This window comes from Macrotis lagotis, chromosome 4 (genome assembly GCF_037893015.1).
Source record: "Macrotis lagotis isolate mMagLag1 chromosome 4, bilby.v1.9.chrom.fasta, whole genome shotgun sequence".
Taxonomy (NCBI): domain Eukaryota; kingdom Metazoa; phylum Chordata; class Mammalia; order Peramelemorphia; family Peramelidae; genus Macrotis; species Macrotis lagotis.
This window is the reverse complement of record NC_133661.1, coordinates 34,610,429-34,634,739: the sequence shown is the minus strand read 5'-3', so window position 1 is coordinate 34,634,739 and position 24,311 is coordinate 34,610,429. Positions and strand designations below refer to the sequence as shown.

The following is a 24,311-nucleotide window of genomic DNA, read 5'->3' as shown; positions in this document are numbered from 1 at the left end:
ACCTAACTCACAAACACAAGTATGAGATGGGAGAGTTCCCCTGAGGAAGGGGATTATACAAAGTGATTTGAATCACACAAAGTAATTCAAAACAGTTTCAAACGAGAAAAATACTAATAACTGGGGTGGAAAAGTGAAGGAAAATCAGTAAGGGAAAACCAACTAAGCCCAGGAAAATAGGGAGATTTTGTCAAACTACCAAAGGAGGGCATTAAAATTTTTATCTCCAAGGAGCAGCTAGGTGGCGCAGTGGACAGAGCACCGGCCCTGGAGTCAGGAGGACCTGAGTCCAAATCTGGTCTCAGACACTTCATACTATCTAGCTGTGTGGTCTTGGGCAAGTCATTTAACCCCTTTGCCTTGGAAAAACAAACAAAATTTTTTGTCTTCCGCACCATATTGTATTGTGGTTCACAGTCACTCAACCCTATGAAGTCATGGGTTTGTTTGCTTTTTTAGAATAGAGACAATACTGCATAGCATCAAAACTTTTAATGATGGGAGGCTCAATAACTCACATAACAGCTGATTTTTAGGGAGAGGCAATGTAGTATCATGAAAGAACACTGGCTCTAGAGTCAGAGAATGTGGGTTCAAATTCCACCTGTACTATTCACTACCTAGTGATTTGGACCAGTCATTTAACTTCCCTTGACCTCAGTTTCCTCTGTTAAAAGGGGCAGTTGTAATCAGTGGCCTCTGGGTCCCTTCCAGTTGTATACTTATCCCCACCCTAAGCTCAATTCCTAGAGCTGCTCATTCTGGCAGCCTATGCCCACCACGTATCACTGTAGGGCTGGCATTCTACACCTGCCACACATTCCTGTAAGGGTAAGAGACTATAGTCACGACACAAGCTGCTTCCTGGTTGTGATCATGTTTTGGGAACTGGGCAAGAGTCCCTCCAGGACTCACCATGACTTCTGGGCAGCGTCCCCCTCACAGACCCCAGGGACCAAGGAGTTGGAGTCACCAAGCTCTTAAGACTCCCTAAAGATTGGTTCCTCTTCACCAACCCTTCATCCTACTCCTCTGGTTCTCATTGGACTAGAGATGCCAGGTGTGAAATTGAGAATAAGAATTAAGAAAGTCCTCAGATCTTCGTCTTCTTTCCTTTGGAGGCCAAAAGTCTAAAACCTAGAAATGACCATTATGGAATCTCAGGGTAGGAAGTGAACTGTTTCAACCCCCTTTACAGATGAAGAAAATGCATCTCAGAGAAGTTTTGTCTGCCTGAGGTCACACAGGAAGCAATTCCTGACAAGTGATTATCTCTGAAGACCTTCAGTGATGGGGAATCCCAAAGTTTCTGGGGCACTTTGATGTTACTTCCTGGCCTCACTTCCTATAACCCTTCCCTCTTAAGGATGTCCCAAAAGTCTTAGAGTTCAGCTTTAAGACCTTAGGAGAGCACTAAGACTTTAGGGACACCTTGTATCATTCATGCTTCAGGCAAATTGGGACACTTTCCAGCCTCAGTGGGCAATCTGGGCTTTCCTATATGTAACCTGTGCCTGGAAGGCCTCCTCTCTTCCCTCTTTGTTGAGTTTTCCCACCATTTCTTAAAATCTAGTTCAGATGCCATTGTCTCCCATTCTTTCAGAGTATTGGCTTCTCTCTGCTTGATTCACCCCCATCCTGCATATTATTGACTTTTTAATTTTTACCCTTCTTCAATCCTGTGTTATTTTGTTTTCCAGTTACCTATAATCTAAATCATATCCCTCTACTAGAATGGTAGCACCATGAGGGCAAGAATTATGTCTGTGTGACATAGTGAATAATATAGTGATATTCATGAAGGTTGCAAAATTCTTTACAAATATTATCTCATTTTATCTTGATAATAGCAGGTACTATTATTATTATTATCACCATTTTACAGATGAGAAACTGAGGCCAACCAAGGTTAAATGACTTGCCCAAGGACACCATGTCCAATATTCCATGATACCCTACCCAGAAGCTGCCTCAAACACTGAGAACTGGACTTAAATTCAAATTGAATCCAGATCCAGATTCAAATTCTACTTTTAATAGTTACTAGTGTGTGACCTCAAGCAGATAATTTCTTGTGTTTTTGCTTCAGTTTCATCTTCTGTAAAACCAGGGCAACAATACTTGGAACAATCTTCAGTTACTCTAAGGCTCAAATGAAATCATTAAGGAAAAGAGCTTGGCAACCTTTAAACACCATGCAAACAAGCTTTGTATCTTCATCCTCCCTCCCAGTCCCCTCTGCTTACAGGAGGTATTCGATAAATGTTTGTTGAACTGACTTGCTGACTGGAGCAAGCCCCTGAACTGCCCTAAGTCTCAGTCTCTCCAGAAATGATGGATTCAGACAGTCATCTTCTCCCAGGATGGTTATAAGGGTAAATGAGATGATGAACCTGAAAGTCTCCTGTAAAAGGTGAAGCTAGGTGGCACAGTGGATAGACTACTGACCCTGGAGTTAGGAGGACCTGAGTACAAATCTGACCCCAGACACTTAATAATTCCCTAGCTGTGTGGCCTTGGGCAAGTCACTTAACCCCATTGCCTACATATATCCAAAAAAAAAAAAAAAGGAAAGTTCTCTGTAAAGTACAAAACTATGGAAATTCTGTTATTACTAGGCCAAAGACACTTGATCTGTCTATCTGGGCTGTCCCTAAGAGATCCTCAGTGTCTACCATGGGTCAGAGAGGACCCAAGTCTGTCCCTGGTAGGACACACTTTCCTCCAAGGGAAAAAAACTGTAATTCTAGCCTTGGAGGAAAGACAAGTTGCTGACTAAGTGCTCCTTAGGATTTTTTCTTTGGAACAGAGATGACCTTGCACATTCATTGTCAGGAACACTGCCAGCAGGAGGCCAACATCTGACCTCCTCAGGGACATCCTTCGGGTTAGTGACAAAGTCAAGGCTAACTTCTCCATTGCAGGAGAAGCGTGAACTTGGCCCTTCTCTGTCTCTTGGGCTCAACTCGAGTCTGATAAGAGTGATCCCCTGGGACAGTCCAGCTTGGGACATCAACATGTCACAGGAAAGGTCAACTGTTCTTTACAGTTAACAAAGCACTTTCATGAATGTGACCTTATCTGGGACCCTGCCTCCTCGGCACTTTCTCTGCCCTCTGGCTGGTGAGTCCCAGAACCTCAGAATCTTAGAGGTGGAAGGGACCTAGAACATCTAATCTAGACCTCAAAATTTGCCCAATTGTTCCTCAGACTCTGGTTGAACTCCTTTAGGAACTTGGACTTCCCAGGGCATTCTATTTTAATTTGAGGCAGTTCTAATTGTTGGCACATTTTCCTTTACACTAAGCCTTAATGTGCCTCCTTACAAATTTCCTCCACTTTCCTAATTCTGGCCCATGGTGCCAAGTCAAAGCATCTTAACTCTTCATCCTGGTGACAACCCTGTGTCCTCCACCACATCTTCTCTGGGCTAAACACCACCAGTTATTCCTGTCTTTCCCCAAATGGCATGAATGGAGGCCCTTCATTCTGATTGCCCTCCCCTAAATGCTTTCCAGCTTATCACCATTCTTCCTAAGATGTGGTGCTCCAAATGGAACACAATCCTTACTCCAAATGTGTTCTGGCCAGTGTCAAGGCTAGCGAGCGGTCTTCTCATGATCCTAGTCTTGGATACTGTGCCTTTCTTGATACTAAGATTGCATTCTTTTTCTTAGATGTCTTATCATAATTACTGCATATTGAGTTTGTTATCCACAAAGACCTCCCAATCCTTTTTCCAAAAGGCTGCTATCTGGCCATGCCTTGCCCATATTTTTTTTGAAGTTGATTTTTTTGAACCTATGTTCAGATCAAATGAAGACTTTAAAGTCCACTTCAAATACATATGACCCTGGGCAAATCACTTCATTTCTCTTGTCTCAGTTTCTTCATCTGTAAAATCAGATAACAGCACCCAATTTATAGGAATGGTGTGAAGATTAAATGAGATAAGATTCGCAACTTTAAGAATCATAGAAATGGGGTGGCTAGGTAGTGCAGTGGATAGAGCACTTCCCTGGAGTCAGGAGGACCTAAACTCAAATCCAGTCTCAGACACTTAATAATCTAGCTATGTGTCCTTGGGTCAGTCACCTAACCCCATTGCCTTGCAAAAAACTAAAAAAAAAAAAAATCATAGAAATTTTCTTATTGTTAGGCAGTCCTGGATTCAAATCCCGCCTCTGACACATATTGCTTTGACCCTAAACTTAACACCTTCAGTGCCACAGTAAACCCCCCTAAGATTAGAAATTGCTGCTCCCCCTACCTCCCTTGTATTTGGGGGGGGGGGGATATTCAGTATATTCCTGCCTATGTCCACATGTTGCCCCTAGAGAATCTCAACTCCTCAGAAATTGGGATCATTTCATTTCTTGCATCTCTCTCTCCCCAGCCTCCAGGACTCTGGGCCTGGCAAAGGCCAAGTCCTCATAATTACTTGTTGGTTGATTGATTGATTGATTGAGTGCCACCTTGATAAGTATTCTCTCTGAAAGTTCCCTGCAGTAATAAAATCACAGGTTCAAACCATCATCGTCATAATTAGAGTCCCATTTCTTTTTTTATCACTAATACATCTAAGTAGAAAATGCAGTACCACTTTATGATGTTACCTTGCCAAATAAGGCAGTTAATAACAGTTGAAGGTCCCTCCCTCCCTCCTTCTTAATTGTAAGACTGAGAGCAGAGACCAATTTTAGTGGACTGGGAGCCCTGCCTTGCCCTCCCCACCTTGGTACTTCCCCCTCTACTATAGGTGCTTTTACCCCAACCTCCACTCATGCTGGCAGGTTGGAGTTTCCTAGAGGGCCTCGTTACTGCAACTACTCCCAAGATTCTTGAGCTTACTCTTGGGGACAGAAGGGTTACACTCATAGTCCTGTCATTCATGAGCCCCCACCGGTGTGCTTCACATCAGGAAATCACTCAGATAACTCGATTAGCTCTTGACAAAATTCAAAAGGAAAAAAAATAATAATTATTATATAACAAACTCCTCCACCAAGGCAAATAGTATCTGTGGGAGAGAGTGGGCACAAGCTTCAAGTAGGATAAGAAACACACATATATGGATAGGACAAAAAGGTCTTGATTTCCTTTCTATTCCTTCGGGTCAGCCCTCACACAATTCAATGACAGGCAAACGTATGAGTTGGAATGGTAGGTCTACTGCCAAGATGAACTGCTGCTCTCTTTACTGCCGGGGATTCTTATGTACAGATTAATGGCCCCCACTTATATTTGAGTTTGGTATAACTCATATGGCACAAAAGTATTTTATTCAATATACATATATATAAACATGTATATATATATATATACATACATCAACAAATACATATAAATATGCATATGAATGTCTACTATAAATTGTTCATCTATTTCAAAATTAATTGGTATCCCTTAATTTTCTTGTGACCATAAACAGACCATAAAAAATGTGGTACCTATAGAACCTTTTCTTTGCCTTTGATGTCCTTGAGGTATTCACCTAGTAGTGGTATTGCTGGGTCAAATGTATATGTAATATAGTAATTTTTTGAGGATAGTTCTAAATTGCTTTTCAGAATGGATGCGCCAGTTCAAAAGTCCACCAGCAATACAATGATGTTCCCGTTTTCCTGTAGCTCCTACAATATTTTTAGTCAACTTTATTGTTCATAATGTATGAGTTGAAGCCTCAGAGTTGCTTTAGTTTGCATTTCTCTAATTATTAGTAATTTGAACATTTTTCATGTGGCTAACATGTGGTTTGAATTTCTTCCCTTAAGAACTGCCTACTCATATATTTGACTGTTTATCAATTGAAAAAATGGTTCTTATTCTTCCGAATTTGAATCAGTTCCTTATATATATATATATATATATATTGGAAATGAGATTTCTATCAGAAAAATTTACTGCAGAGATTTTTTTCCCCAGTTACTATTTCCCTTCTAATCTTAGCTTCATTGAATTTGTTTGTGCAAGAACATTTCAATTTTGTGTAATCAAAATTGTCCATTTTATGTAGTGTGATCCTCTCTATCCCTTGTTTGACCATGAACTCTTCCTTTTCCTATAGATCTGAAAGGTAATTTCTTCCTTGTTTCTCCACTTTATTCATGATATGACCTTTTCAATCTAGGTCATATATCCATTTGGAGCTTACCTTGGGTAAATGGCATGAGGAATTTGGTCTAAACCTAATTTCTGCTATGACGTGGTGCAACTCTCTCATCAATATTTTATAAAATAGTGAAAATTTACTCCAGTACCTGGGGGTCTTTGGATTTGCCAAATGCCAGGCTCCTAGATTCATTTGCTTTGGTACTAAGTGGATGTGCTGTAAGGAAGGAAAAAGAGTTTTCAGTATGAGGGAGGTGATTATCCTATTGTCCTTGGCCTTGGCCAGAATTGAGTATTATGTTCTGTTTGGATGCCAAGCTTTGGGAAGGACATAACAAGGTGGAGAGTGACTAGGTTGAAGACATGACTGGAAGCTATGCCTTCTGACAAGAGATTCAAATGAACCTGGGGTATTAAATCTGGAGAAGAAAAGACTCAGAAGGGACGTGTTCTACTTCAGCTATCTGAAGGCTTGTCACAGAGAAGTGAGATTAGATTTGTCCTGAAAAGGATAAGCTGCATGGGTGGAGACTGAAAAGTGGGTGATTCTGGCTCAATATAAGAAAATTTTCCTAACAATCAGACCTGTTGGGGAGTGTAATGGACCGCCTTGGGGTGATGGTGTTGGTGGGATACTGAATGCTGTATCCTCAGAGACCTTCAAGTGGCTGCTGGATTATTACCATTTGAAGAAGGGCTGAAATTAGCTCTGGGATCTTATAAATAATGAGAGGTGAATTGTCAAGATTTTGGACTTTTCTGTTTTTCTCCTTTTGTCATAGAACTACTAGCAACCGAGATAGCATCTTTCCATCTAAAATGGGAGGGATCCTTTGGTTCTTTTGTTGAGCTCAACAGATGTAGGCAGAGTCACATGGGGACAGCACCATGTTGGGAGACCTTCAAGACCCCCTGGGTTCTGCAGAGCAAGTGTGGGTGAGTCAGCCCATGGCACTCATCCCTGGTTCCTGACTGAGCCAGTGCCCCTCAGGGTGCCAGGGGGCTCTGTGCCAGGAGAAGTGCCAGCGATCAGATGAGACACAAGGTCTGCATGCTGACCACTTGTAGCCATTGATATCCTATGACTGTTTGGGAGAGACTAATTTCCAGGGAAATGAGAGCAGGAAGCCAGGTAGATGCCTGTCCATCAAAGAGGCCACTCTTCCTGACAGACCATCTTCCCTCCCCCTATAGCCACTTCCTCCACAGGTGGGAGCCATAATTCATCAGCAGATAAGAAATTTAGAACTGAAAGGGAGTTCAGAGATTCAACTCATCCCCAGTCACAGCACTCCCTTTGTGGTCAGGGGAGTGAGCCCAGACTGCACCATTCCAGCCCACATACCAAATGTAAGAGGTACCCCGAGATGGGAGCCGCAACCTCCGAGGTAGGAGGCTCCAGCCTCCCCTTCCTTCTCTCCTTTCCTCTGAAGGAAACCCTTCATGCTAGCTATGCCTCCTCCTTCATCTTATCCTGCCCCCTCCTTGCCAGGACCTCAAAACCACCAACTGACTTCCAGAGCCCAGGGCTTCTTACTTAGGCACACACAAAGAGACGAGGGAAAAGCCTGGAAGATGCTGTCCTGGGGGATATCTTGCCTAGGACTTGGGCAGACTCTTTGCTTGTGACCAAAGCAAGCAGCCCAATTCACATAGAACACACACACACACACACACACACATGAAAAATCTGGCCAGTCTACCCACAACCATATTCCTCTACCACAAAGTGGTAAATGCATATGTTTGTAAATGCATATGTTGATAACAACCTAATAGAAAGGGGCCAGCCAACCCAGAGACCAAGGATACAACTGCTTTTTATCTATTTCCTTCAGGTCTCCTGGGAGTGAGAAAGAGATCAAGCCCTCATTATAGTTTTAGCAGCAGCTGCCCCGTCCCTGCCCCTCACATCAACTGCTCTGCTCTTCTGATTGAGTCAGATTGGATCTCCTCTTGGGTCACTTACCTTGCCACCCCAACATCTGGCTTCCAGACTCATTTTCAGTGGTACTTCCTCCACAAAGCCTTCCCTGGAGCCCATGCCCTAGTGAAAACAATCTCTGCCTCCCCCCAATTTCTCATTTCACCTTCTTTAGTGTGGTACTCTACCTCTGCAGAGCTTATTTTGTGCCCTTTTCTTATATTTAGATTTCTTATCCTTCCATTAGATTGTAAGTTCCTTGAGGACAGTTATCTCTTTGGTTTCCCATAATGGTAACCTGAAGTAGACACTTATTGAAATGAACTCTATTGAACTGATCAGATTCAGAACTCAAAAGGAAGTTTGAAGCTGCTGTATGTTAGCAAATACAAGTTTATTTCCAGGGTCAAGTTCCCTGAGGTCACTTAGGATATATGTCCTCCTATATATAAGCCAGCTGCTTATAATGAGGACTATTTCCATCTTCTGGACTTTATAGTCATATTTATATGTGTGTTTATGTGTATATGTAAATATATAAATAGAGGTATCTATATCTAGATATGTATATATAGATTTATTTAATATATATAAATATTCATATTTTATTTGTATATATATATTCCTATGACATCATTCTAACTCCAGTTACCTGTCAAATAAGAAAGGTCTTGCTTTCTGATTTTTTTATAAGAAGAAATGCTGGCTTTGGAGTCAGGGGACCTGGGTGGGCTGCATGCTATCTGTGTGACCTTGGGCAAGTCACCACCTTTCTAGTCTTAATTTCCTCAATTTCCATCGAATTTGATGAGCTCTAAGGTTACTTTCTTTTTTTATTGATATTTTATTTTATTTTTCCAATTACATGCTATAATAGTTTTTTCACCATTCATCCATTTGCAAATTTATAAGTTACCCATTTTTCTACCACCTTCCTTTCCTTGCCCCCCTCTCCATGGCAATGAATAGTCTTGTAAAAGTTGTCCATGTAATTTGTGTTTAACATATTTACATATTAGTCATTTTGTGTAAGAGGAATTAGGACTAAGGGAAAAGAAAGAACACTATGAGATAGGAAGGATATGCATAAGAGACTGAGGCTTCTTTCAGCTCAAACCCAATGATGCTCTGGCCTCAGATCCAGTACCACAACATCGCAAGGCACTAGTTCACCTCATCTTGAGAGTACAGTCCAATAGAGAGAGGCATAGCCGTATGACTATTGGCAGTTAACCTTACTTCTCTGCCTTGGTTTTCTCATCTACTAAACGGGGATTATCCATGAAGAATCTACCTTGTGGGGTTTTTTGCAAGATCACACGAGATAATGTATTTCAACTATTGTGTAATTCTACCATTCAACATGATACTTTGTTCATGATGTTGTTCAGTCGTGTCCAACACTCTGTGGCCCTATTTGGGGTTTTCTTGGCAGAGATACTGGGAGGTTTGCCATTTCCTTCTCTAGCTCATTTTACAGATGAGGAAACTGAGGCTCAGAGAGCTTAATGATTTTCTTCTGGTTATGTAGGTAGTGAGAGTATGAGCTGGGACTTAAACCTACATCCCCTCAATCCAAGTCTGCCCTCCTAGCAGAGCCCTGAGGCTCACTACCAGCTTTCCTGCCACAGGTTGGCCAGCATCCTCCAGGGTCACAGAGAGACCATCTCTTTCATCTGAGCTTGGGCCAACTAACTTGGAAACCCATAAGGCCCAGGCCATTGCCATCATGTAGACATATATGCTGATTAGGAAAATACCTGAGCAAGGAAGAGTGATTCCTGTCTGGGAGTAGACAGAATGGACTCTGAAAAAGAAGGTAAGCTGAACAATTGGGTAGCATAGGTCTCGGAGAGTATGGAACCGAGACATTCAAGGAGTGAGTGAAAGGATCAAAGCAGATGAACTAGCAAATGCAGACAAACTAGCAAATGTGGCTAATCTCTGCCTCAACCTTGCGTCCTCAAAGCTTTAGTCTTTTGGAGGTCTTGGCTGCTGTTTCACTTTCTTTGCTCATTTGTTGTCCTTGTTCAGTCTCTTCTGTTGTGTCTGACTGTTCAGGACCCCATGTGGGACTGTCTTGGTTGTTGTTGTTTCGTTTTTGTGCAAGGCAATGGGTTGTGACTTGCCCAAGATCACACAGCTAAGTAAGTATTAAGCGCCTGAGGCTGGATTGGAACTCAGGTCCTCCTGACTCTAGGGCTGGTACTCAATCCACTTCACAACCTAGCTGCTCTCTTGGCAGAGAGACTGGAGTGGTTTGCCATTTCATTTCATTTTACAAATGAGAAGACTGAGACAAAGAGGGTTCTGTGACTCACTCAGGGTTCACCTAGCTAGCAAGTGTCTGAGACCAGATTTGAACTCAGGAAGACGAGATTCCAGGCTCAGCACTCTATCCACTGCACCACCTAGCTGCCCCTTTGCTGATGTCCCCCTAATGTAATCGGGGCCAGAGAATGGCATCTCTCTTCCTGATTCAGTTTTATCTGACAGGCTTTAGGCTGGTAAACCATCCCTCCCTTGGTCACATCCACTTCCCCAACAGCTCCCAAGACACCGAAGCATTTCTTGATGGAGTGGCCTCTTTCAATTCAGAATCATGCACATTGCCTGCTGGGTTCCCATATCTCATTTAATAAAAGCCAGTTGACTGACAATGGCTGCCAGTTGATTGGAGCTGATTCTCGCACCTCTGTGAATTGAGGATATCTTGAACAATCAATCCTTCCTCTCCATCCATCATTAGCAGTGGCAGGTGAGGACCATGAGGATTTAGGTTCAGAGCTGAGGTGAATCTGTCACAATAAAGATGGGGGGGGGGGGGGCTGGATGGATTCTTTTTTAACCATTTCATCAGCCTAGTGAGCTCTTGGTGAAGAATTCTCCCAATGCAGAGCTCTATCTTTTCAGCAGTTTACTATCTTAGAGAATCGCTTGGATAGCTAAAGGGTAAACCAGCTGCATAGTATCTCCCTCATCCATCACTTGCCATCATCTTCATCCAGGCTCTCGCCATCTCTCTCCTGGACTGTTGTCTTCTTTGTGTCCTCCCAACCCCAAGATTCTCCTCATTCTGGTCCATTCTCCACCAGCTGCCAAAGGCTTATCCTTGACCATGAGTCGGACAGCTATTTTGCTATTTAGGAAACTGCAGTGATTCTCCATTATCTCGAGAGTCCAATATAAACTCCTCTGCAGGACATTTAAAGCCCTTCAGGGCCTGTCTTTCCAGCATAGTTCTACACTCCCCCCTTCTTCCGCTCTCCATATAGATTAGCCCCACTGGCCTCTTCATCCACCTCCCCATTCTCTGAACCCAATCCCTCTTCACCTCTGCTTTGTAAAATGCCTTCTTTCCTTGAGACTCAGTTCAAACCCCACCTTCCACAGGAAACCTCTCCTGATTTCCCCTCTCCAAGTGTGGCTTTTGTATTGTTTGTGTAGATCCATATACTTACCCGTTGTTTCTTCCAACAGAATAAAAGTTTCTTGAGGGCAGGGGCTGTTCCATTTCTGTGTTTGTACCTCCAGTGACTCTACGGTTGCAGGCACTTAATAGATGATGATGACGTTTGTCCTTCGTTCTTGAAGAAGAGCATGACATCAGGGAGGTGATACTAATGACAAGTACCAGGGTTGGATTTAAGTGAGGAGAGGCTGTGCTAAGTCACGAGCCTCACGTTCTCCTCGGGAGTCATCTGGATCCAGTGGCCAGATAGGAATCAGGACAACTGGAGATGGCCCTGGATGCGAGGCAATCAGGGCTAAGTGACTTGCCTAAGGTCACACAGTGTCAAATAGGGGAGATTTGAACTCAAGTCCCCCTGACTCCAGGGTGGGTGCTCTATCCCTGTCTATCTAAATGCATATTGATCGATTGATTCAAGAAGCCAAAGTCTGTTTTGCTTCCAAAAAAAGGTCTAAAGGTACAGGGATTAAAGGGGACAGCTGGACTTGGTCCTCTGTGCTCCAAGGCACCCTGGGATGCAAAGGCCATCTGTCCCATCTGCAGACCGCTTTGGCTATTCATCAGATACAGTTCCTGCCAGTCAGCCAGGGCAGCCCATAACCCCTAGCCCTTTCTCCTCCTTGTCAGTGAAAACTGCAGTATAATAGGGTGAGTACAGAAATAAATAACAGTATCAACTATTGTTTCTATAAGATTTAAAAATTGGCAAAGCACATTTCTTGCATTGACCCTGTAAGCTAGGTCAGGTTTTTACTGACATGAAACTGAGGTTTAAAGAATGCCATGGGGGCGGCTAGGTGGCATAGTGGATAAAGCACCAGCCCTGGAGTCAGGAGTATCTGGGTTCAAATCCGGTCTCAGACACTTAATTACCTAGCTGTGTGGCCTTGGGTAAGCCACTTAACCCCATTTGCCTTGCAAAAACCTAAAAAAAAAATGCCATGACTTAACCAAGGTCATTAGGAGTGGATCTGAATTCAAAGTGAGTTCTCTCCCTACTTATAGCATACTGCCTCCCTCTGATGCCTCTTGCTCCCATCGAGGGGTACCTGCACTATAGAATCTCACATCCAGAGCTGCAAGGGACCTTAGGCATTCATTGACTCCAATCCCATTATTTTTACATTTTGATTATATTAAATATCAACACACATGACTATTTCAACATACAAAGCTCAGTAAAGATTGATTGCATTTGAAACTATTCATCTCTGTGACATATTTTACAAAGTGCCTATTGAATTAAAGATGATAGAATCAATGGTACCTTGTTTGTCTCTGTTGCCCTGAATTTCCTTCTAAGTAGTTTTTAAAATGCTCCACTTGATGCCTCTTCCTTCCTTCCTTCCTTCCTTTCTTTCCTTTTCTTTTTCCTTCTTTCTCTCCCTTCCTTCCTTCCCTTTTCTTTTCCTTCTTTCTCTCCCTTCCTTCCCTTTTCTTTTCCTTCTTTCTCTACCTTCCTTCCCTTTTCTTTTTCCTTCTCTCTCTCCCTTCCTTCCTTCCTTCCTTTTCCTCTTTCTCTCTCTTTCTGATTCTTCACTACTCAACAACTTCCCTCACCTCCAGATAAAAGCCCTCCATTGAACAAATAAATAATAGTTAAGTCACACTTAGTTCATTTGACAATATATACCTCATTCCAATACATCGCCTCTATATGCCAAAAAGTGTGAAGTGCCGTCCTCACTATCTTCTGAAATCCTAACTGGTTAGTGCTTGGGAAGAAGTAAAGTGAGACATTGTGGTTGTGTTATGTACCAGCACCCTGGTGACCCTAAAGCCCTGGAATTGGAGCATGTCTATGGGGAAATCTAATGGTACTGCCACCTGTGAAGCCCTCCTGACTCAATTACACCTGTCATGCCACCTCAGGACTTCCCGATCTTTTCAGTGGGTAATGAACCCTTGAACCTCAGCTCACTGGCTGGCCATTCTCATTGCAACATCCTGTTCATTATTGTGATAAAGGGGTGGGTAGCAGTGGAGGAAAGTCTTCCCTGATAACTCAGCCCACCATACATGCCCATTCCTGATCAATGTGCCTCGATCCTGTCCCTTCACTAGACTATAAGCTTAATGAGGGCAGAAACTGTGTCTTACCTAAATCGCCTAAATTTTTACTCTGCTCTAGGAAGTGTTTAATAAAGTTGATAATAATAATAATAATAATAATAATAATAATAATAATAATAATAAAATGAGCTCCAGTTTGAAAAACCAGAAGAACTAGCCCAGCTTCTAAACCCATTGGACAAGTTCTGCTTCCTTTGGGATCCTGACTTTTCCCATTTGTACAAAAAGGAAGCTGTTGGCCTAGAGCTAAGATCCCCGGAAGGTCAGGTGTTCCAAGGCTACATGGAAAGGTTAACGCAAGATGTTGGGACCATAATTTGTGGGACGAGAGCAGTCATTAGGACTGATTGGAGCAAGTGAACCTAACCTTGGCCAGAAAATGCACCAGCTTTATAAGCAGCAGACACTTTTCCCTGGAATTTAAAATACCAAACAAACTTTTATCCCCAGGGAGTCAGAGCCAATTACTCTAAAGCCACAAGCTAAATTGCCCTTCTCCCAGGATCACTAGACAGCAGGTTTGCACATTGGTGGTACATTTAGAGAGTGCCAGACCAGCTGTCTCTCCCCTTTGGCTCCCTGCTTCACAGTACATTTTGTTTGGGGGCTATTATTTTTAAATAACAGCCTGATAAGCCATTTATGGGTCTCATCACAGCATCAGCTGCTCAGGAAACAAGAACCTGGCATTTTCTTTGTCTGAATTCTTCGTTTTCATCATTTCTAAGCGGAGCGGTAATGTTCCATTACATTAATAGCCGCAACTTGCTTATCCATTCCCTGGTTAATCGACTTTGTATCCATTTCTGTGCTATTGCCACATGTGCTGCTAGGAAAAATTTGGTATGTATGGGGTTTCACTTTGTTTTTTTACCTTCTTGGGATAGATGCTTGGGAGGGTTATCGGTTATCTCTGAGCTGAAGATTCAGTTTGGACCCGACTCATTTCTTAGTATGTTTCCAAATTGCTTTACAGAATGGTCGAACCTAGTTCACAGTGACATTCTAGAAGCCATGGTCCATGGGTTAAATGAAAATGTCTTGTCTTCTATATACTGTGAATTCTCTAGGAGCAATAGATGTGCGTTATAATGCTTTGCCTACTCCACAGGTTAAGTCATTTAGAAGTTAAATAGCCCTCTGCTCAGTGACCTCTTCCCCCTCCAGTTCCAGATGTTGGAAACCTTGTCTCTGAGCTCTGATTTGCTGTTTCTTGGAATGAGGGGGTACTGTCATTTGGAGGTTCCCAAACCTGGAGCATTGTCTTCCTGTCTTAGGTTCTGACCATACCCTATTTTTCCAGACTTACTTAATGACTACAGATACTCAAGTGTAGCCAAAAGCTCACATTTAGAAAGTCTTTCCAACAACACAAGTCACAATCCATCCTGTATGGCTTTGGTGAGATCTCCCCTAAGTCCACCATAGGAGTCAACTCAAAGTGCTGGAAATCTTTCTCTCCTTTGTCTAGCTTAGAGTAAGTACCTCATAAAAATTCTGTCTGTCTATTTGTCTGACTTTATCTGTCTGTCTTTGGCTATTTATCCAACTATAAATAAATCAATATATCTATAAATCTATCTATCCACCCTTCCATATATCTATCTATGAATCAATCTATAGATCTATTTATCTATCCATCCATCCATCCATTTATCTGTCTGTCTGTCTATAAATCAATCTATCTGCCTAGTAACCTATCTTTCTGTAGCTATATATCTATCTGTCTGTCTGTCTGTCTCTATCTACCTACCTATCTTTCTATCTATCTGTCTCTGTCTATCTATCTACACCTATCTGTAGGTTGCCAGTGAAGTACTTTCTATTCTTCTATGAATCATTTCTTACCCTTACCTTATGGTCAACCATATTTTCTTCCTATTCTTCCCTTCCTACTAACTGAAGCAGCAAGAAAATGCAAAGACCGCTGGGAATTCCAGGTCTTCACAAAATTGGCCATTTAGGTTGGGCTAGTGGAATAAGCTCACATGAAAACAATTCAATCTTTAAAATAAAATTTGTTTTTACTGAAGAGAGTTGTATGGTTTTGTATGATCCTCCTGGGAGTGCTAAGGATTTGGAACTTTCTCAATTTGTTTCTAAATTTTTGTTTTGATGAAACTGTTATTTCAATTTCTTATTTTCAAGATATGATGTTGTTTGTCTTTTGTAGAAACAATGCATGAAGGTTTCAGAGAGGAGGGCAGCTAAAGAACAGAAAAGCCAACTGCTTCGGATGTAGTGTTCACCATGACCAGTCCCCAGTGAGTAATTCAAGATGATGCATCAGGGTAACCAAAAGCAAATATGGAGCCCAGAAGGTTACTTTATTCACCTTGGTCAAGATAAGGGGACAGCTAAGTTGTCCATTTGGCAAGAATAAAAGTGTGTGAGGTGGGATAGGGTGTGATTAGGCTGGAAAGATGAGTTAAAGGCAAATTGTCAAGGGGAATGAATGAATGAATGAATGAATGAATGAATGAATGAAAATACATTTAAACTTTGCTTACTATGTACTAGGACTGGGTTAAGCACTGGAGACGTACATTAGAAAGAGATATTCTCTGCCCTCAAGACACTCTCAGTTTAATAGGGGAAGGTAAGACATCAAGAGGGTAATAGCCAGGGAAAGGAGGAATCCCAGATTTGGTGAGTTGATATATAAGATAGCCCCTTGGTGTCCTTAATTTTATTTGATTACTATATTCATGCAAAGAAATGGAAAGAGGGAGGTTGCTAGGGGGAGCAGTGGATAGAACATCAGCTTTGGAGTTAGAAGGACCTGAGTTCAAATATGACCTCAGACACTTAATAATGACCTAGCTGTGTGACCTTGGGTAAGTCACTTAACCCCATTGCCTTGCAAAAACAAACAAAAATAATTATATATTTTATAAAAGAGAAAGAGATAGAAAGGAGTGGAGGTGGGGTAAAGGGAGTGCAACAGTATCATCAGATGGCAAGATGACTGGAAGGGATGTCAAAGTCAAGCAGGGTCAGGTATCTGGAGTCAACCAATAGATCTAGTGGCCTACATGAGCGAGTGTACTCAGTTGTTAAAAGCCAGAGTAGGCAGCATTTGTGCTTTTCTCAGTAGGCAGTGGGAGACTCTGAAGGATTTTGAGCATGAGAGTGACTTGTAAATTTTTGATAGATGTGTGAGGAATAAATAAGAGAAAAGTGAGAGAAAGGCTAGAGACAGAATGAGTGAATGAATGAATGAAAAGCACTTATTGCATGTTTAGTATGTAAGAAAGAAGAAAGAAAAAGAGAGAAAAGAAAGAGAAAGAGAAAGAAAGAAAAAAGAGAAAGAAAGAAAAAGAGAGAAAGAAAGAAAAAGAAAGAAAGGAAGAAAGAAGAGAAGAAAGGAGAAAAAAGGAGGGAAGGGGAGGGAAGAAAGAAGGGGAGAATGGAGGAAGAAAGGAAGGATTAGGAGGGAGGAATGAGAGAGAAGAAGGAAGAAATGGAGGAAGGGAAGATGAGAAGGAAGAAGGAGAGGAAAGCAAGAAAGCAGGAGGGGAGAAAGAGGGGAGGGAAAGAAAAAAGAAGTGAGAGAAAGAAAAAGAAAAGAAGGAAGAAGGAAGGGAGAGGAAGGAAATGAGGGATCTAAGAAGTTAGGAAACAAGGAAGGAAAGAGGGAGGAAGACAGGAAGGAAGAGAGGCAGAGAAGAAGAAAAGAGGGGAGAAAGGAGGAAGGGAAGGAAGAATAGAGGGAGGGAGGCAGCTAGGCAGCTAAGGAAGGGGAATGATTATTATTACTGGCTATTTTAAAATTCATTCCTCATCACGGGAGTTTTGCAAGCTCAGATCTGGATTGGGAGAGTTGCCCTCTGAGCCCCTCTTCTCTCTGAGATTCTGTGAATCTGTCACTCTAGGAGGAGAGGTGATTTGTACAAGGTCACAAAACTGAAATTTGAACCCATGTCTTCTGACTCCTGGGGACCTTTGTGCAAGTATATTAAAATTGAACCATTTACATTGAAGCTAAGCATTTTCCCTCAGAAAACAATTAAATTTTCCTTCCATTTTATTCAATCATTTTTCATTTAGTATGTCCAGAAAGTGCCTGAATTTAGTGTCAAAGGCCCTGGGCTTATACCTTGGCTCCTCTACTTAGTATGATCTTGGATGACTCTCTTGAGCTCTCTGTCTCTCAGTTTCCTCATCTGTCAAATGAGCAGTTGCCCATGATCTCTGGGATTACTTGCGGTTCTAAAGCTAGAATCCTTTAGGATCCCATGGCAGGATGATATAAGCAAGGGCTAGAGGGAGAGAAGGGTAAGGAGAAATAAATGAGACAGAGAGCAGATTTGGTCAAGGACTGTCATTTTCCCTTAGGGGTCATTTTACAGATGAGGAAACTGAGTTCCAAGAAGTTACGTGAGTTTTCCAGAGTCACAGTAAGTAGCAAGCCTCAGATCAGTGAGGACCCTGAAAGATCAGTTCAGAATTCTGATCCTGGAGTCAGGAAGACCTGAATTCAAATCCAGCCTTAGCCACTTAGTAACTGTGTGATCATGGTCAAATCACTTAACGTCTCAAAATCTTAATTTCCTTATCTGTAAAATGGGAATGATCCTCTCTGAACTACAACCTCAAAAGATTGTCCTGAAATTTAAATGATATTCATTCAAGGGCTTTGCTAGGCAGTAAAGTGGCACAATGGAGAGATAACTGATCCTGGAGTCAGGAGGACCTAAGTTGAAATCTAGCCTCAGACACTTGATACTAGTTGTGTGACCTTGAGCAAGTCACTTAACCCTAAATACTACTACTACTAATAATAACAAAGCTTTAAAGAAGCATATAAATGTTAGCTTTTGTAATGATTATTATGGCACCTAATAAATGTTTATTGAATCAAATTGTTCTCATGAATACAAAGCAGAGATATTATTAAAGATCAGTTGCTGGCATCTCCCCAATTGGGAATAGATGAGAGGGAAATATATATTTATGAAGCACCCACTGTGTGCTCTTTACATTTATTATTTCATTTGATCTTCACCACAATCCTGTGAAGTTGCTGATGTCCTTATCCCCATTTTAAAGCTGAGGAAACAGTTGCAGACAGAGGTAAAGTGATTTGCCCAGAATCATATAGCTCACAATTGTCAGAGGCAGGTTTTGAACCCAGGTCTTTCAGACTCCTGGACCTATTCCCTAGGGAATCATTTAGACATTTGCTGATAGTCAGTTTATTCTTTACTCCTAACTAAAAGGGCTAGGTTATTAAGGCTCTCAAGTATAACCACCCAGCTCCCCTTGTTCCTCTCCCTCTTCTTCCCTCCCTGCCCCAGGCCTGCCATAGAAGGAGGAGTTCCTGAAGTTGAGATCATCTCCCAACAAGTGGAAGAAGAAACCAAAAGCATGGCTCCAGTCCAGCTGGTGAACTTGGCTTATCGAGACTTGCCCCTGGCTGCCCTCGATCTCTCAGCTGCTGGCTCACAGCTCCTATCTAACCTGGATGAGGAATTCCAGAGGGAAGGGTAGGTGATGGTCATCCCTGAACGCCTTTTAAAAGACTGATGAAAAGGGAGCACTCCTGGGGATCAGGACCCTGGTCAGATGGGTGCATTGAGTTCAGTTTTGGGGGCTACATCATAGGTAGGACAATGACAAGCTTGGAGTGAGCCCCAAGCTGTGGAGCAAAGAGATTGAGGAGGCTCAGTGTGAATGAGAAAAGATTTGGTCTTCATCATAATTAATAATAATAAAGAGAAAGTTGCAATCTTTGTCTTCAAATAGCAGAAAGGAATTCTCATGGAGAAAGAGATTTACCTGGACCTGTTTGGATCCACCAAGCCTGGCTGTGTCTAGCTCTAGCTGGACAAATAACCCAACAACTATAGAATCATCGGCTTAGGGCCGCAAGAGAATTCCAAAGGCATTCAACCTTCCCCTTTCTTCCTATGCCCCATTTTACAAATCAGTACATTGTGATCTTTCCCAAGATCACACAGATGAGAACGGAACCCATGCTCTTTGACTCTCAATTCTGTCTTCTTTCCACTTACTAGCTCTTTGACCCTGGGTAAGTCACCTAACTTCTCTTTGCTTTAATTTCCTCATTGATAAAATGGGATAATACCTACCTTATAGAGGTGTGATCTGTGAGGCATCTGCTCTCTCCATTATTATGACAGATAAGGAAACTGAGTCCCAGACAGGATCAATGATTTGTCTGGTCAAATTACTAATAAATATTTGAACAGAACTAGAAGCTCTGAATTCGCAGTACTGAGCTCTTGTCTCTAGATCTGTGAGGATCAAATGAGATCATCTTTGTAGTGTTCTGCAAAGCCTTTTTTGTTGTTTTTGCAAGGCAACGGGGTTGTGACTTGCCCAAGGCCACACAGCTAGGTAATTATTAACTGCCTGAATCTGGATTTGAACTCAGGTACTCCTGACTGCAGGGCCAGTGTGTCACCTAGCTACCCCTGTTCTGCAAGTCTCAAAATGCTCCATAAAATACTAACTACTATTACTGCTGCTGCTGCTGCTGTTACTGCTACTACTACCGCCACTACTACTACTACTACTACTACTACTACTACTACTACTACTACTACTACTACTATTACTATTACTACTACTAGTTGAAGTACTATTATTATTATCATTATTATTACTACTAATAATACTTATAGTTAACAGTACCCACTATGGTGGCTGCTTTATAATTATTATCTCATTTGTGTAATAATCAGAACTATCCCACAGGGCTGCTTGGAGAGGTAGTGAGTTCCTCATCCCTGGAGATCTAAGCAAAGGTGTTGGAGAAATGATTTCCTGCTCAGCCCCAGGAAGGGTCTCTGAAGTCCTTTCCGTCTCTAAGAATCCTGCTTTTTAAATTCTCCCAATCAGTCAACAGAGATGGTGTGAGAAGCTTTGCCCAAAGCTCAAATCACCAATTCTTAAACACGCTTTAACTTACACTTAGAAATCAGCCCCCTAGAGACAACACCTATTTACATTCCATTGGAGTTCCATCTTTCAGCCCAAAAGGGAGGAGAGAAAGGTGGGGGGAGCCCCTGCCATTAATTTTGTTTCCAAAATCAGACTTCTTGAGACATTTATCTCTAGCAGGCTCTAACTCCCAAGTAGGGGAAATAAAATTCAATTAGGTTAGATAAATATCAGAGCCCCTGAGTCTGAAGTGCTTGGCATGTCAAGGGAGACACTTTGTCATTCATCTGAGGGCCTGGGCCTGTGTCCCCTAGCAAAGCTTCAGCTGGGGAGTAAATAGGAAATGAGGTTAGTGGCGGAATTCCACTCTTGTCGAGACGACAGTCTTCCATCAGCTGATATACCTCCTGCTTGCAGCTACAAGGTTTCCTGGCAGAAAGGAGATCATGGCAAGGTCAAAATGCAATCAGAGGCAGATGGTGAAATGCATTTTGAAAGGGGAAAGGCCTTGCTTTTTAAAAAAAAAATAATGGTTTATCTTTATACCAATTCCTTACTTACCTGTGTGACCTTGAGCAAATCACTCAACATCTCTGAGTTTTCTCTTTTGTATAATGGGGGAAGACAACAAAGAAGGGAGAGTTAGATTAGATTTCTATGTCTATAGTTATGCTACTGTGATGCTAAACCAGAGAAAATGCTTCAAGTTGGGAGATGAGGTCTTGGTGAAGAGACCAACAAGGACGCCAGTGTCACTGAATTATAGTGTGGATAACATGCTATAAGGTATAAGAAGACTGAAAAGGGAAAGGGGGGGCAGACCTAGGTTATTAAAAAAAAGGTCATTTGATATTATACCTGAGATTCATTGAATGAGACATGGTCTAATTTTCTCTTTTTGTTTTGGTTTTGTTTTTGCAAGGCAATGGGGTTAAGTGACTTGCCCAAGATCACACAGCTAGGTGTTTATTAAGTGTCTAAGGCTGGATTTGAATTCAGGTCCTCCTGACTCCAGGGCTGGTGTCTAATCCACTGCACCAACTAGTTGCCCCCTAATTTGCTCTTTGGGAAGATCACTTTGACAACTGAATGGAGCCAGCAGGTTATTATGATAGTCTAGACATGAGTTGCGTGGTAAGGGCCTACATCAGAGTAGTGGCAGTGTCAAAGGACAGAAGGGAGTGTAGATAAGAAATATTACAAAAGAGAAAATTGATGGACCTTGGCGATCAATTGTAAATGGGGGAGGGTGTGATGGAAGAGAGAAGTTAAAGATGACTCCTAGATTGTAAGGCTGGAGGTCTGGGAGTATGGTGGTGCCCTCCATAGTAACAGGGAAGTTAAAAAGGGTAGAGAGTTTGAGGGAAAGATAGCAAGTTCAGTTTGGGACAGATTGAGTTTCCCATAATTTACGGGACAGCCTATCTGAGATATCTAATAGGCAGTTGCCAATGAGACCGGATGGGAACCTAAGTATAGATCAGGAGTCAGTAAACGTTTACCTTCAGACCTGTGGGCTATAATTTGCCAACCCCTGGTATAGATGGTGGTGCCCTCCAACTTCATGACTGATAAGGAAACGGAGTCCCAGAGAGAATCAATGATTTGCCTGGTCAAATAACTAATAAATATTCAAACCAGGACTCAAATCTCTGAATTCTCAGTACTGAGCTCTTGCCTCTAATAGTGAGCTATTCATCTGTTGGCACCATATTTTATTATATGCTCAGGTCACAGTTTGGGGCCGGTTAAATGTCAGGAAACTGGCATCCCATGAAGCAATGACATTAAGGTTCTCTGTCTCAGCCCTGACTGGACCATGTTCACTCCTCATGAGCCCTGGTTCTCTTGGAACCATAGAGTTGACTTCTCTCTCAAAAGGGTCAATCTAGAAGCTTCTTTTGGATTCCAAAATCTTCTGTTTCCAAAGTCACTGGATTATAGAATTCAGAATTTAAAAGGCCGAGGAACCTGGGATCCAAGGACCAGAGGGACCCCAGAGGGGCAGACCAAAACAGCCCTGGCCTGGCTGTTCCGTCTCCTATGGGAACCTGACTCTGCAAGCTTGGGAGGCCCTGGTCAAACACTGTATTTTACTGAGGAACACCAGCCTGAGGGCCAAGAAATGCCATCTGCTTTCTCTTATTTGCAGGTTCAGTCAGCCATATGGAAGCATCCTTGGAAAGCCAGCCAGGCTCAGGCCTTTGAAATTGGGCATCACCTGCCCTCTACTGGCCTTTCCAAAGATAGCATCCCCCCGGCAAAGGACTCAAGGGTTGATTCTATTCCTAGGACCACAGGCTCATCAACCTGTTTAGAATGGGAAAGGAGCTTAAAAGTCATCTAGAACAGCCCCCTTCTTTTACAGATCAGACATCAAAGCCCAGAGCCCAGGTTGGGGAAGTATGCCACTGCAGGAGAGACTCCCCGACCCAAGAACATGCTGGGAGAAAACAAAGATAAAGGGAAATAGTCCCTCACAGAGAGCACATTCTGATAAATTGGATGGATGGATGGATGGATGGATGGATGGATGGATGGATGGATGGATGGATGGATGGATGGATGGATGGACAGACGGATGGATGGATGGACGGACAGACGGACAGACGGATGGATGGATGGATGAGTGGCTAGATGATGGAAATATAAATGGATGGATGGATACACAGATACAAAAATAGATATATACATAGATACATAATTATAACTACATATTATAGATACCTATATAGATATAGATATACAGATTACAAAGTAGGCAAAATTGATGGTAGCTACATAGATAGAGATGCTAGAGATAGAAAGGTAAAGATGATAGATATGTCGATAAGTAGAGATGGTAGCTGTGTAGACACATGTTTATAAATGTATGCCCATGTACCTACACAGACATACATTTTAATAGATAAATATATGTGTGTGTGTGCAGACACATTTATGTATATATACACACACATATAACATAGAGGAGAAAGGAGGGAGGAGATTGGGATGGGGAGGAATGGACTAGTGAGGTGGGGGTTGAATGACTTTGTGCAAGTGCCACCTACTATCCATCATCTTTCCCAGGATGGAAGTGTACCAGTCCCTCATAGCCTGATCCCATTGCTGCTCAATCTGCTTCTTGGATGACCTAGGCCAGTTTGTCTGTCGTTGGGCAAGCTCTTGGGCCTATGTTTGGGTCAGACCTGATCAGCTTTAGTCTGACCACAGCTCAGAACTGCCTCACTTCAACAATCCAACCTCAGCCCCCCCCAGGAACAGGGTCTACAGGTACATGACACCCTGTCCCAGCTCAACAAACATTAAACACAAGCAATATTTCCAGTACTGAGCTACTTCCAGGGACCCAAAGTCAAATGGAAAAAAGTCCCTACCCTCAGAGGGGCTTGCAGTCTTTCAGGAGAAGACCATATGTGCATAAATAAGTAAAAAAAAATTACAAATTAGCAGGAGGTAGTTTTGCTACCCAATGCTAGTGAAAGGTTCTGCTCTGCCACTGAGCTTAGCAGCCTTGGTAGCTTCATGGAGAAATGACTGGGATGGGAGTCAGAAAGCCCTGATTTTGAATCTTGTATCAGACACTTCCAGTCTTTGTGATGGATGCTATGGAAGCCACTTAGTACCTTTCGACCTCAGTTTTCCCATCTGTGAATTGTTGTGCTGATGAGCTAGATAATAAATGTAAAGCATTGTGCAAACCGGAAAGGGCTGCACAAACATCAGCTACTACCACCTCTTTTGTCTTCATGACCCCTCTTTGGGAGTTTTCTCAGCAAAGATACTGAAGCACTTTCCCATTTTCTTCTCTTATTTTAC

General features: G+C 42.3%; 1 protein-coding gene across 2 annotated transcripts in view; it reads left to right on the top strand.

Moving 5' to 3' along the window:
• The window catches only part of TMEM266 (transmembrane protein 266), a 131,260-nt gene that overhangs the window by 25,314 nt on the left and 81,635 nt on the right, over positions 1-24,311 (top strand). For both annotated transcript variants that reach the window (XM_074232487.1, XM_074232486.1), the window contains exons 2-3: positions 15,754-15,844; positions 18,881-19,069. In XM_074232487.1, the coding sequence (XP_074088588.1) occupies positions 15,831-15,844; positions 18,881-19,069 (203 nt within the window). In that variant the 5' untranslated portion in view covers positions 15,754-15,830. The remainder of the gene's footprint in view (positions 1-15,753; positions 15,845-18,880; positions 19,070-24,311) is intronic.